Source organism: Phalacrocorax aristotelis, chromosome 2 (genome assembly GCF_949628215.1).
Source record: "Phalacrocorax aristotelis chromosome 2, bGulAri2.1, whole genome shotgun sequence".
NCBI lineage: Eukaryota > Metazoa > Chordata > Aves > Suliformes > Phalacrocoracidae > Phalacrocorax > Phalacrocorax aristotelis.
In genome coordinates, this window is record NC_134277.1 from 27,730,506 (window position 1) to 27,745,787 (window position 15,282).

At 38.2% G+C, this 15,282-nt stretch overlaps 1 protein-coding gene across 5 annotated transcripts in view; it reads left to right on the plus strand.

The window, feature by feature from the left end:
* The window catches only part of PPP1R9A (protein phosphatase 1 regulatory subunit 9A), a 154,923-nt gene that overhangs the window by 117,874 nt on the left and 21,767 nt on the right, over positions 1-15,282 (plus strand). For all 5 annotated transcript variants that reach the window (XM_075082855.1, XM_075082854.1, XM_075082856.1 and 2 more), the window contains exons 7-11: positions 806-961; positions 6,480-6,533; positions 8,929-9,158; positions 10,497-10,593; positions 10,716-10,887. In XM_075082855.1, coding sequence (XP_074938956.1) covers positions 806-961; positions 6,480-6,533; positions 8,929-9,158; positions 10,497-10,593; positions 10,716-10,887 — 709 coding nt within the window. The remainder of the gene's footprint in view (positions 1-805; positions 962-6,479; positions 6,534-8,928; positions 9,159-10,496; positions 10,594-10,715; positions 10,888-15,282) is intronic.

Genomic DNA, 15,282 nt, shown 5'->3' on the forward strand with positions numbered 1-15,282 from the left:
GAGAGATGAGCACAGTTGTATGTGCAAAAGGCTGTCTAGGAAACTTGCAAGCTTTTCCTTTTCAATATTATTGTTTTATGTCGTTTAATCTTGAGATACTGCTTGTAGCTTATGTTTTTTTTTAATTCTGTTTTGTCAGCAAATTGTTCACATCTCATGGTTTACCAGCCCAAGAAACACCCGCATTCTCTGTTTAAAAATGGCTAGAAGCAGCTCCTTATTCAGGGAGAAAATCCAGTAAACTCTGACTTCTGTCTCTGAACTTGTCTCACACTGGGCTTCGTTTTCCTACTGTTGTCTTTCTGTGTGGGTGTGACTTTTCTACCGTTCATTTGTTTATAAAGAACAAACCAATGGATTTTCAGGTCGACATGGAGTATCACTGGAGAATTACTTCCTCCAGGTGGCTTACAAAAGACTAATCAAGATCCTGTCGGTCCTGTTTTGCTTTTATTTCTCTCTGGAAAAGATTCTTTGTGAAATCTGAGATAAATTTGGAGAGGTCTTCCTACGGGAAGGAGGCCTCGATTAGAAAAGGGTGAAAACCACTGAAATATAGAGCCAGTAATGCTCAAGCACTAAATTCTTAGTGCTCAAGACACTCCTCTCTTTCCATGTTCTGAAATGCTACTGTGGAGTTATATTTTGTCTGGTAGAATTCATAAGGATTGGGATTATAGCTAAAGAAAAAGATAAGCTTTTTTGTATGCCGTATGCTGTGCTTGCACAGTAGGTTAATTACTCTTTGAACAGTCTCTGCCTAATAAGAGGATAACTGGAATTTCTTAAATGCTATAAAATTAAGACAGGGGAATATGCTACAGATGAAGAAGATGAAGACGTGGGGCCTGTCCTTCCGGGAGGTGACATGGCTATTGAAGTGTTCGATCTCCCTGAAAATGATGACATGTTCTCCCCCAGTGATGTGGACACCAGCAAGCTTGCTCACAAATTCAAAGAGGTAAGTTAGAAATCAGAAAATACTCCTGCAGTGTCTCAGTGGAATTAGATTTCTAGTTATCTCATTGCTCAGTGCTTGTTTTTTCTCTTGAAAACTGGAGTTGATTTCTAGCTGTTTGTATACTTGGTCCTTCTGAATGAGTCAAGAAGTTCTGCTTAAAAAAAGTGGAACTGTTCTTCGGAGTTGTTTTAGCATCAGCTTTCAGGTGACTGTTGCATTGATGGAGGATAATGTATAATTTAAGTTTTCAGCACAGAAGTTACTTTGCCTCAGCACGTAGTTTGCATTTTTTGACCCCAGGAAGACAAAGTACAAGTTAATTCATTATTAGCAGATTGGGGGTTTTTTGGGTTTTTTGGGGGTTTGGTGGTTTTTTTTCGTAAGATTCCAGTCAAAAGCTATCAGGAAAACCAAACAGCAAATGCTAAATTTTGTTGAAAAGGGACGTATGGAGCTCATCCTATACCATTACACAGCAACTCATCAATGTACAGCAGTGTCATATGTTTGCCCATGTGTTTAGAAAGATGCTGTATTGGGGAAGCAGGCATATTTCAAGCTGGTGTTTTACCAAACTCTGTGGTTACAAAGTTTATATAGCTTGCACTGATACTAACTGGGGCTTGAATTGGTGGTGTTCATTGTAATCATTGAGTTCACATAACTTAAAGTACTGAGAAACGTTTCTTCTGTATTTTAGGCTGTGCTTTTGATGTAATTTTTTTCTTGAGCTTTCCTGAATTCTGATGCAAATAAAGACAATGAAACAATTGGATTTATCCAAGCCCATGGTAATAGGCTGTGATGACAATAAAGAACATTTTTCTTTTTAAATACAAGAAGATGGAAGGGGTGAAAGTAGCCAGAACCTCACAGGAGATTTGAGCAGCAGAACCCTGGCCCAGAAAGGAGTTCTAAAATATGGAAGCTCCCTTTTTATCCTTCTTCCCCGGTCCTCTCCCCTTCCCCTTCCCTCCCCTCAAACCAGATATTTTATCTTCTATAAAGATATGTTGCTACTACTCTTTAGTGAGAGTAATATATGGAAAGTAATCAGTCATTGACTTTCCCTTTTCTGCTGAGACGCTTTTCAGCCTTTGGATGCCTACTGTTATTCATAGTTGTTTCTTGAAGTTTTTCACTTTACTTAAATGATAATTTTCTCACTCCATATTTCAAGTTCCAGGCTCTTAGGCAAATTAGCAGAACAGTCTACTTGATTTTCTAATACTATGTGTCACATATAGTGATACTTTCTCAAAGCAGTGGCAAGATGCTACCATTCTGATTGTGCCCCTGTACCAAGGCTATGCAGATGCAGTGATGGGCAGGACACTCACCTTTGAATAAATAACTTGTAAAACTATGCTTGAGTACAGTTACCATCAACTTGGGCTATTTCCGTATTTGAGCATGTCCAAACTGATTTGAAGCTGTTTGCAGACCTGTCTGATGTAATGGCCTCAAAACATTGGTGTAGAGATCAAAAGAAGGGACTTTGGGGTCCCCCAATTTAAGTGCAGATGAGAGCCTGAGAAGAAACATTAAATGCTTCTTCATGAGTGGACTCTTTTTCACTAACCCACACGGTTACCGCTGTTATGAGCATCCCACTTTTGTTTCATTGATTGTATTTAACAGTACACAGCTGCATTTTGTTGGCTGCTACGGAGTGAGTACATGTATTTTTCTTGGTATTTGCCCTGAATTCTTTCAACACTAGAAGACTTGTTCACGATCAGGCTGTACAAGCCCACACAGTGTTTTCTGGAATTATATTTAAAGAATAACTGTTCTTTGTTGTTCTTACTCCAGAGATTAATGAAAGTATTGAACAAGTGGGTTGGGCATAATCTTTAAGCATAATAGTTTGACCTAATTAGTTGAATTCAGTCTTTGCAGTGAAAAATGTGCTCATGTACTTTGAGAGCACTCTTGTTTGAAATGCCTTGCTTTTGGAATGAAAGTGAGAAGAGAGATGGGCATTCCTGGGTGAATCACTGTCTTCTGCAAGTCTTGTTTTCCTGGCTGTAAAACAGGAAAATGGGTCTGATTTTCCTTAACTGCTTTGAAAGAAAGAGCTAGAAGCTTTATTTTAGCTGTGATGATTGAACAGAGACAAGATCTGTAGGAAGAAGGGACATCTTATGTAAGAATTAGGTATTATATTCCATGTCTCAATAAAATATATGTATTATTATTATTATTATCATCATCGTCATTAAAAATATTTAATTACTATCTAAAAGTTTTCATGGAGATTATTAGACGGTACTTTCTTTCCCAGTGCGCTCTGGATATTTTAACATCTGCTGGCTTTTTATCCCATTCTACCTTTTGCAGTCTTAGATTAATTCAATCCATTTTCTCTATATATATTATTTTTTTATGAAAAGTTGTATTTTTAAAGAAAATTAATCAGCTTTTTAAGACATCTTTGAAAAGGAAGTGTGCCAAAAATTATTCACAATGTCTTCGTTAAAATGAAGCCTTCACAGTTTTGTGTTGACTTAGAAAATGTAAAAATACAAAATGGTATCTGCCAAGAATTTGGCATTATATGGGACATGGAATAAGGTATTTCTGCTCTTCTATTAGTACACTTGTGTAAAAATTTTTAACAATGGACTCCAGATTTGCTTGCCAAACAGTTGACCTTGCCTGTTGTTCAGTCTAAAATATAAATGTGTTATTTCTCATCTATTCTGCGAGCATAATTAGTTATTTAAAAAAAAGAAAAAAAGGAAAAAAGTAGACGTCCAGCTCCACATTTGTCTGTTCAGCAGGAAAGTGTCTTTTTTCTTCTGCCTCAGTGGGATCTGCTGTACCATGTACTGATTCAATGATCTGACTGGGTGCTCAGTATTAATTTTATTTTAACTTAATAACAGAGAGTATAAAAATAACTGTTAAAACCATCTGTACCTGAGCAGATTGTCATTTATGCAACAACTTGGAGTTTATTTGTATGTAATAATAAGATGTTTAAGTGCTGCTTATGAGTTTGTGGGTTTTAGAAGAGATGGGCATGGACTGTAAGCGGGTAGCTTAAGGCTTTTTTATTTCATTATTAACTCTGCAAAGAGCAAAGTCTAGCTCATCCATCCTTCCCCTGATTTTATCTTACTCCAAAACAATGATGTAGCAGAACTAAGCAAAGGCCTGGGCACTTTATAAACACCATAACATTTTGAGATGGTCTTTCATAATTTTTCACTACTAGCAGAAATGGAATGATGAGAAAAAAAGAGTTCTCAGTCTCTGAAAATTGCAGATCAGAGGTTGGATTTTGTGAGCTCAGAAATTGCAGGTAACCTCTTGCAAATGCTAATTAAAGTATGTCCTTAGTTTCCTCTACTATGTGTAATTAAAAAAAGGTATATATTTTTCTCAGCTTCCTGGTCTGCTGGGTCGAGTAGCACCACTGGCCACTTCTTGCCATTAACACCAGCTCCAGGGCTGCCGAATGCCCTGTTTCCAGCTGCACTGGTGTCTCTCTATCTGGGACCAGTAACCCTGCTTGCATGCGGCACTGCCTCAGGAACCCTGTGTGATCCATGGGTTACCTGCATGCTCGGGTCAGGTTCGGTCTGGCCCCATGCATGTTCCAACCTGCTGGTGTGCCTGGTGTGTCTCCACATTTTACATGTTTCTGCAAGCTGTTACAGTCAGTGACTGGTTTCATTTGAAATTAAATCTTATATCTGTTTTCACTGAGCACTTGAAGATTTGTTATACTTCTCAGTGCAAAGTCAAAAAGTGAGTGTAAGTAACGGATGATTCTGGGGACGAGAACTGCTTACAGTCTCCTGTGGAGACAGTGACCAAGAAATGAGCGGTGGAAAGAAGATTCCTAAACTGTTCCTCAGGTGGAACTGGTTACATCAGTGCCTCCTTTATTCCGTCCAGAATAAATTCAGTAATTCTCCACCAGAAAGGACTAGGATTATTCACCAGATCAGTTAAGGCTGATTTGCAGACCAAACTGCGTCTGAGAGAGTGCATTTCTTATGCCACAAGAAGGGCACTCAAGAGGCTTCATGAAAAGGCAGTTTCAAAAGTAGCTTGGCCTTTCTCAAAGATACTTGTGCCGATCAGGTATGTGATGGCTCCTGTTATTTTGAAAATTACTCCTCTACTCCAGAAGAACTTCCCTTTTGAATTATTTATACGTTTTTTTACTAACAGCCTGGTCTTCAAGAATGTAGTCATTGCTTCACCAGAGATTATAGTTTCTGGTTCAGTACAACTTCCTCACGTACTCCATTAGCTCAACGTAAACTATTCCCAAAGGCTTCCGTTAGTCTTGTAAGAGAAGTAACCCCCATGTAAAACATGCTTTTCCGTAACTATTCCTGGTATTCATAAATAATGAACGAAGTTTGTCTCCACTGCCGTGCTAGCTCAGGCTGTCATTCAGGGTTTGCTCTTGCCCTCAACCCAACACACGCATACCACTGATTCAGATTAAACAGTGCTTTAGATTTAAGGTTTTGGGGCCTGTGAGAAGTTTGTCCATGCTGCCTGCCTTAAGTAATAAAGCAGCAGGGATTTGGGTGCAGACCAGTTTTGGGTGCACATGCATGATCATTTCCATTTGGATTAGGGTTTGCTGTTGAAGCTGTGGCTCAATTCATACTTCAGAGTGTTCTTGGAGCCCAGGAATAGCAGACTGTTGGGGTGAAACTAAAGATGTTTCAGGATGTTGCCTAATACACTCAAAGAGCTAATGAATATTCAGTCCACAAGATCACGCTAATGTAGGTTAGTCCAAAACAAATGCCCCTGGAAAATGTGCAGGTGGATGCCAGGTCCTCAGCACCAGCCCTTTCACTGTACAGATCCGCTGTTAATGTGGCATGCTGCTTGGTAATGTAAATACAACCTTTAGCACAGTGCCTGGGATGTTAATCTACTTGCAATCATTTTGTGTGCTTGAATGCCATTTCCTGTTTTTTACCGTTTCCCATGTAACTGCTCTCAGTTGAGATAGCTAGCTTGAGCAGAATAACTCCAGCTAATGGTGGAGAAGGATAGCATCAGTTTACCTTTTTTCTTGCATGAAATAAACGTGTGGAATCTTCCCTCAAGGTTCTCCTGACTTCTTGAGTTGTTAAATCACTTATTTCCCTGTTTGCTTTTTTGTAACGTGCCTGCTTTAATCAATGCAGTGGGACTTTATAACAGCACTGGGAGGTATTTCACATTCACATGAGAGGAGAGCAGTGCCCAGCAGGATAACATCTATTTTTTTTAAGCATAAGACATTAGGTTTTGCTAAACAGATTGGATGTTCTGATTTGAAATTATGAGTGGTTAGACGGCATCCTATCTTTAATTAGGTTGCACAGACTGAGTCATTTTGCAAGCTAGACATTTTAATTTACAATCTACTGCACTGCAGCACTCTTCAAGGCCTTCTGCTATGTAATAAGGTATTCAACTTGCAGCACAGGCTTTAAAAATACTGGAGTACTCTCTGTGACTTCACTTGTTTATTTTATATTTTCAATTTTAGTTGCAAATCAAACATGCGGTTACCGAAGCTGAAATTCAGAAGCTGAAGACGAAGGTAAGAATCAATATACAGTTAATACACACTGGTTTTTTTCCTCTCATGCAAAATCAGATCTGAAGACATGTATCTTTATGTGGGTGGAGAAGTCAACATCCTTATTAAAGGCTGATTAAGAAGCACAGTGGCTCAGCTAAATCTTGTCTTGGTGTATATTCTCTATTCAAAGTTTCAAGTAAAATCTTAAGTGCTGCTATTAAAAGAAACTGCCAACTTGTGTAGCTTCAATTAAACATACATTTTAAGGAGTATTATAATGACTAAATGGCAGATTTCTAGTTTTACAATTCTAATGCATATTCTCAGGTTTCTACATTATATTTGGACTGAATATTCAAGTCTAAGTTAGTAGGGTTTTTATTTACCGGTGATATTAAAGTATTCTGTTTATGTTTCTGTCATTTTTTGTAAAAAAACTAATTTATTTAAAGGTATTTAATAAAAATTACTTTTTTATATAGAGAAGAAAAAGAGCTGTTTCATATTGCTGCAGTTCTTTTTTAAAGATACTCTAGAAAGCAAAAGCTTACCATTTTACCAGAAAATACCACCTCACAATTGGTTGCTATTTGTTAGATTAAATTTGCAATAGCAATAAAAATAAATTGTATTTTCTGTACTAGAATAGCCTTTATGGGAAGTCAACTGATAATTCAGTTGTTGAGTAATATTAGGTTTTATAATGACATCCTTCTCTTTGAGTTTGAGTATATTATAAAGGAAATAAAAAGAAGACAGAGAGAAAATAGTACTTCAGAAAAAGATTTTAGATGATTACTTCTCTCTAGCAACTATTTGCACTCACTGTGTCTTTTGCATAATGTTTATCAAATCTGCATAAATTACTGTTTAAAAAAAATCCAGATTGCAACTGTTTTCTGTAAGGACAATTTCTGTCGTGCTGTTTCAGTTCAGAAAGTCAGAAATCTTTTCTTGCTCTGCTTTCCAGTTCCAATCTAGCAGAGCCGCACGGTCAATCCCTTGGGATTGTGCCACACCCCATTGATTTATGGCGATGATGCGTGGGTGTAAACATTCATCTGTGCAAATCCATTTGCAAGATTAGGGTTAATGTGCCTTTTTGTGTTGGACTTCTTTACCTAATGTTTTGAATAGAGCCAAAGAAAACGTGGCTAGTTTAGGTACATTACTAAGAAAACTGCAAACAAGTTATTTTCTTTTTGTGTGCATCATCCTAGGTGCTAGCAGAACTCCCTAGAGCAAATTAAACAGTCTTGATAAGTAAACAAGGATGTTAAGGCATTTTTTTGTTTTCCATAAATTCTAGGAGCTAAAATATACAAGTTGCTGAACAACCCTACCCATATCCAGCACCAAACATTCAAACCTGCAGCTAGCTTCAGCTGGGAAGTGAGAAGCCTAACACAAAAAAAATCTAACAAAAAAAAAAAACTAGCAAAGGAACTAAGGTTTATTATAAACACAGCAGTAAAATTTGGGCTTCTCTAAGGTCACTTGCAAAAAGTCGTTGGACTTCATTGGTGCCAAATAGTGGAACTCACAGTGGAACTGCACTGGTCATAGAGTTAAGCAGTGCTGGTGTGTTTGGTAGAATTAGCACCTGAAATATTCACCAGCAAGGGCACATTTTTCTTTTCATGTTAGCTCCTTACAAGTCGGTAAGCAAGTTTAAAGAAAACAAGAGTAATATATTTATAACAGGTTCTCTTTGTCCGTGTAATAATTCTGGCATAGTTTCAGTACTGGATGCAAAACTCTGTGATTGCTTAAATGAAAAAAGGTTCTAGGTTATGACCCAATGTTAAATTTTGAATTATGCTCCAATGTCTTTCGTTTGGCTTTTGAGATTAAGCAAGGTTATGACATGAAAATAGACGTCGTAAGAATTCAATAGATTTTCTCATTTGGGTAAAAAAGCAGATAGTTAGATTAGATGCAATTGGGTTTTTTCCTGTTGTTTTCTAAATTGTTCTTAAATCAAATATAGAACCTGGAAATCAGATTCCCTCCAAAATAAGAAATTTCTCGTTTTATGGAAGCATATGAATGCTTTCTAAAACCTGAGCCAGATGCATAGAGCAAAATGCATCCCCAGCCCTGAGTGATTAACCCTGCAGTTTGCCTGAACGCTCCACTGTTGACATTTTTAAAGCATGTTGGTGTATCCCAGAGAAGCAGAGAGGCTGCACTGGCTGCACAGAGCAGGAGTTCTACTTCATCTTATGAGGAAGAATAATGTATGTATCCGACTGCGTTCTTTGTCTTTGAATGCTCTTTTCACTGCTAGCATATTGCTTTTATAGCTATTAATTCACTGATTTTCACGACTCATGTTGTTTGAATTCATCCTAAACGATTAGGCTGCACTTTGCACCATTTTATTGACTGACGTCTCTACTCTTTTGTTCAGCTGCAGGCTGCTGAGAACGAGAAGGTGAGGTGGGAATTGGAGAAGACCCAACTCCAGCAGAACATTGAGGAGAATAAAGAAAGGATGATGAAATTAGAGAGTTATTGGATTGAGGCACAAACCCTGTGTCACACGGTGAATGAGCACCTCAAGGAGACGCAAAGCCAGTATCAGGCTCTGGAGAAGAAATATAACAAGGCAAAGAAATTAATCAAGGATTTTCAGCAAAAGTAAGCAGCTACTCCAGGCTCAGCAAATAACTTAGTGGCCAGATAGGAAACATATATGTGATGTATTTTGAAATATGAAACCCACTATTAAACACCTGTGAGGTAAACACTATTTTTCACTCTTTTTTCATTAAAAACATGGGCCCTTTATTGTGGAAAAATGTTGGTATTATTCAAGTATTAGTTTAGTATTGTTGAAAAATAATACTATAACTAAATAAAGACTTAGTCTATGGTACTCCAGGTTGGGATATTTCAGAATTACTAGATACCTCAATGTGTTTGCAAACAACCAAGAGTAATCATTGTAAAGCATTTGATTAGCAAGGTTTGCAGCAATTTATATTGGTATTGTGTCAGCTGGATTCCCTCCTGCTGTGTACTAATGTAACTTCAAAAAGAAAACTGTTTTGTTACATTTTACATTTTATTTTTCTTCTTCTTGTAGATGCCAAGAATGTTTGAGCTGAGTTGAGCTCAAACAGTTCAGCTCATCAGTTAGATGATTACCTGGCCCCCTCTGTTTCATTGGTCCCCTCTCCCTGATGGCTAACAAGAATAATATCTTACTTTTCTATAACAGCTTCCATTCCCCCAAATTTCTTTTTTTGCAGCAGCAGCAGCTTTTTCACTTTGTGCTAAAATATACTAATTTAAAGAAGAAAACATACAGCAATGTCAAGTGACAACTGGGAGTGCAGAACTGAATATCCTGCCGCATTAAAAAGGGTTTTAGATAGTTAAAATGTCATTACCCATCTTAGAATTTTGTGACTGTTCCAGAACTAGCTGGCATCTTATGTGCTTTCTATCACAAACATCTTAGATTTTCAAAATAAAAAGAAATAGGTAAAATAGCTAGAATGAGCTTGGATAGCCCTTCTGTTGTTCTGCTTTTTATTAGTAAAAGATCTAGTCAGTTGTTTTTAACTATCTCGGACTCCTAAAGTCACCTAACAGATTTCCTTGTAGCTTACTAGAAAATTAGATTCGTACCTGGAAACTTGCAGATATCCTTTCTGTGAAGGAGTACAGTCATACTCCATACAGTTTGATTTTACTGTTTTGATTATCAATTAGAACAACTGAGATCTATTTTTTTTTTTTCAGATAAATTCCTCTTACCATTTTTATATCTTCACCTAGCACATTCACGTATTCTAAGTAATTGTTTAGGGTTTTGCCCTAATTTCATTTCATTCTTCTTGCTAGGTTAGTAATAAAATATTTGTTAAGGACAAATTTTTCTGATGCGTAGCTTGAGATATATCAGAACATTTTCTTTGCTATTTGAATCTGATTGCTTTGATAACAGCAAATGCATCTTTTTTTCCTAAGAGAACTGGACTTCATCAAACGCCAGGAAGCCGAACGAAAGAAAATAGAAGATTTGGAGAAAGCTCACATTGCAGAGGTTCAAGGCTTACAAGCTCGTGTGAGTAGTATTTATCCTCATATTTGAAGAATGAGGCAATTCTATCTGATATTCTGGAAAAAAACCATATCTTATAGATGTGCATGTGTGTTATGGGCAACACTGTGTTGTATTTCTTTCAGATACGAGACTTGGAAGCAGAAGTTTTCAGGCTAATGAAGCAAAATGGGAGCCAGGTTAACAACAACAACAACATTTTTGAAAGGCAGACATCTTTTGGAGAAGTTTCTAGAGGAGATCCAGTCGAAAATCTAGATACTAAGCAAGTGTCCTGCTTGGATGGCTTAAGTCAAGGTTTGTTTGAACCCAAACATAATTCCTGTTAATATGTATGTAAATAGCATGGTTATAATTTAAGATTTAAAAGAAACAATAATTCAGAGATGATGTTATTTTTCCAAAATTCATTGTCTAATGACAGCTGTATCAAGGTTGCACCAAATAATGCCAATATAGAATAGCTGTACAATGTATATTGTTAAAGGGAAGTGACTAAGTGCTAATAAAGTAAAGATCATTATCGATTTCTTAAAGCTTTGAGTGGGATGCCATCAACATTTAGGTTTAATTCAATGCTTCTGTTATTTTAATAAAGTAGGAGAAAATTGTGTATTCTCCCGTGTTCCTAACTCTGTCCTTAATTACCCAACCACCAATGATCAAATAAGAACAAAGTTACCAGAATGAGAAAAACAATATTAAATCTACCATTTTGAATGGATCACTGCAGGTTCTGATCCCACCTTGCTACAGATATCAAAAGGAATCATGTAGGTGGCACTCACCATTTCTCAAGATGGAGCCTTTTGTGACTAAAATGCAAATTCTTTACTAGCACATTAATTAAAAATCTTATTCATCTATACAGCAGCCTGATTTACAACATAAGACTTGTAAGACTTTGTTCTACGTTACCAAAAAGCCAAAACAATTTGTGGCAACACTGAGGTCTGGATAGATACTGTCAGCGTGGTGACTGTAACTTTACTTGTTTTGCATAGAAAAGATAATTCCCATTTTTCAGGCTGCGCCAGTGAAAATACACAGACAACTTCTACAGCTTTAGTTGAAGTTCTGTAATTCCAAGTGGCTCTTCACTGTTGAAGTATATGCAGAATTAAAGTCGATTTTAGGTCCACAGCCTGGGAGCAAAATTGTTTGGTGCAGGAGCAATACTTACTGTGTAGTTACATCTGTGAAATAAGGTGTCGGAGGTGTTGGGATTCTGACAAGGGAGCACCACACTGTTCCTATATAGATTTTCATTTTAAATAAACTATAATTTTATTTATTTCTCCGGTTAAAAATTGCATTACATTAACAAATAAATTATTTTCTAGCAAGCAAAGAGATGTTTTATTAAAATTGATATTTTCTAGCAAGCACCAAGGTGTGTTATTAAAATTTATATTTTAGCAGCTATTTCATTTGTGGACCCAAACTGAATATTGCTCTACAAACAAATCAATATTAATTACATTTTCAACAAAGTAAGTGTATAAAAAAGAGCTAGTCCTGCTGAAATGGGATTTGGGTGATGTGCAGACCTGGTGGAATTGGTTTCCACAAATCTTCACAGAGCTGTTTCTTTCAAGTGTTTGTTATAGTGAAATCTCTGAAGTTCAGAAAAGCACTCAGGATGGCAAGAAAGTCTGTATTGCTGCTATAGAGGCTCAGTAAGTGTTACAAAATAGTTAATACTTAGCAACGCTGTTAACAGAAACCCTTTCAGTAGTTTGCCTCAGGAGGGGGAAGTGGCTTTTCTTTACCTGACTCACAAAAATTATGTTTATTCTTCCTGTTATAACCATGTCAGCACACATAGATGGCTCAAGAGCTGAAATCCAGGAATTTCTACATGTTTAAAAAAAATTCTGTGTAAAATTCTTTCTAAAAATTTGAAAATTCTATGTAAAGCATTAAAACTCTGCATGTTGGTACTTTCAGTTTATATTTTTCAATTTATGTATTTGCATGAAAATTTTCATTTTCCAAGAGCTGCCATTCTTCATTGCAAAAACATTCCCCTGGAGAAATGTTACCAGTCTTCACTACTTCTGAGAGTTAGAATAGACGATCTGTGAATTTAAATGCCCAAGTTTAACCACCTGAATACAAACACCAATTATTTGCTAGGAAAAATAGGCAATCAGCAGTGATTTTTTGAAAGCAGAAAAAGCATAGTTAGACCTTAGATTCCAGGGTGGATTTGTGTTTTTAACAAGAGAAAAAGAAAGGCCCTTTTTTTAAATAAAGAGATCCCTAAACATGCTGCAGCACTCTGACTTCCGTACACCTTTGCCAGTAAATTCTGTATCAGTGTCTCTAAGTATGTCTCAGACAGTAACGTAGTGATACTTGCTCTGCAGAGAAAGGGCCTATGTCTCCATATCACCCTTGTATAAACCTTTTAAGAAAAGGATTTGCCATTGCCTCGTAGTACTAATCACTAATAATTAGTGTATTTACTAATCACCTCGTGGATGTTTGCAGAGGAGCTATAAAGGGCGGGGAAGATGTTCATGATGTCTTTGGAGAGTGAGCAGAGTTCCTCCCAGGTGCAGTGTGTTGTGCACGCTGTGTCTGTGACGTTCATGGAAGTGGTCCTGCCTCTCTTCTGGATTTTACTTGGTGAATATAACACACACTTCTCGAGCCTCGGCACTAGGTTTGTGGGGTTGAGACTGCATGTACGCAGCCACATCCTGTAATTTTATTCTGAAGTTTGCAGGTCTGTCTTCCCTGAAAAAATCAGGTTATGTGAAAATATGTGTTTTAATTAAAATTATGCTAAGTGTGTTTTTTGCTTCAGTGGGATCTGAGGTGTATATTACATTCTTGCAGGCAATAGATTCGGGAAGACCTAATGGATGCGACTTGATGGTTGTGTACATACGAGCATAGCTGTCCCTGCCACTGCCAGTGCTCCAGGTGTGTTTAGCATCCAGCCAGACTGTACGGCCCCTCAGGCTGTAACATAACTTCATACTGAGTTTGAGGGGCTGCCAGTAACATCAGTGGAAGTTAGAGAAAATCAAAACCACTATGGCCCACAGAGTTCTTCCTTTGCTCTGCCAGGGAATACTAGAAGCCTGAGGATTGTGTGTCTTACAAATCGATGACTTATTCTTAGAGTCCAGAAAAATACAGTGCATTGTAGCTTTCTGGTTTAGTGGTCATGAGCTGTGTCTGTAGTAGAGAATCAAAAAATTTACTGGAAGGAGTCAGTGGTTTGAAATCTAAATAGTTCAGTGCTGATGCTGACTTTGACAGTATTTGCTCATCTCTGTGCAAGTGCCCGTTCAAGCTGCTTTGATGGCAATACTTTCTGGGTGCCTTGGGATACCCAGGGATACATCAGTTCACAGAAGATTTTGAAATCTATCAGCCCATATAATGGAAAAACAGTGGGAGGACAGGCAAACTCTTTCCTGCTCCACAGCTGTACTGAAATAATTTGGATGGAAGCCTGTTGGAGTCACATGGTTCAACACCTGCTGAAAGAAAGTCTAATTACATCGTCTCTGAGAGCAAAATAAAACCAGCTATGACTTTTACGTGAGAGATTTATCAGGCTCCCCAGTGGGTTGGGAGATTCATAGACAAACATATGGAGTGTGCATTTGTGCCAGGGAGCAGCGAGGGCCAGCAGCTTTCTGTGGAAGAGGGAGCTGGGACTGAGAGTGACAGCACATGTGGCTGGGGCAGAGACCACCCAACAGCAGCCCAGTCCTGCTGCACCAAGTGTGGCAAGCAGAGCAGGTCCAGTGATGGAACCTGGGGTCAGCTGGGAGCCTGGGCAGGTTCATGGTGGTGAGGCAGGTCCGAGGGCAAGCCAGGAGGTCCGTGTCTGGCTGTGGCTCAGGTCTGGATCCACAGGGTGCATGGCGTGAGGGTGAGAGGCCAACTTAAATGCAGCCTCTGAGGAGGAAGGAGCCTTTACTGATGCTGTGTGAGCTCTTTCTTTGCAGCAGGCTGAAGCACAGCGAGGTACCTGCAGCACAACAGAGAGCTGCCGTTATGTGCGAGCAGCCCAGCTCTGGGGTGGAGGGAGCAGTAAGCTCCAGGCCCAGGAGGTATGTCGCTTAAACAAAGCCAATATGACCACTTAGCTGAGTAAGTGTTTGCAGTGCTATGTCAATAGTTTGCATCATTTCATTTCAGCAGTGAAAGGAAGGGATGTATGGTAGTGCATACACCTGAAAGAACAAATATAAACAGTTCAAGTCATGGCAAAGTGCAGTTATCCTATTGACTGCTTATGGTGGAAGCATAATTACAAGTCAGCCAATGCTAATGATTCTGTAGTGTCATCTGTGTGTAGAGTTTAACTCTTACACAAAGAAGAAAAACAAAACATAGTACTGGAAGTCTTTGCAGCACATCAAGACAACATAAATCTGCAAAAATAAAAATTAGTTTAAATGAGTGTCACCCCTCAGTTATTTACTGGCATGCTAACTCAATGTGTGGCCCTGATTTCAAGAGACAGTTTGAGCTGAACTGACAGATCATTACTGTTGAAGTGGGAGACTCTATACCATCCCTGCCTTTGTCCAGCCGTCTGGTTCTGCCTCTATCATTGCCCTGTTCCAGCATTTACACACTTCTGTGCACACACTGATTTACTGAAACAACAGAAAACTGATCTAAGAAGGGAAGAGGTTGGAGTATCAGACTAAAATTGGA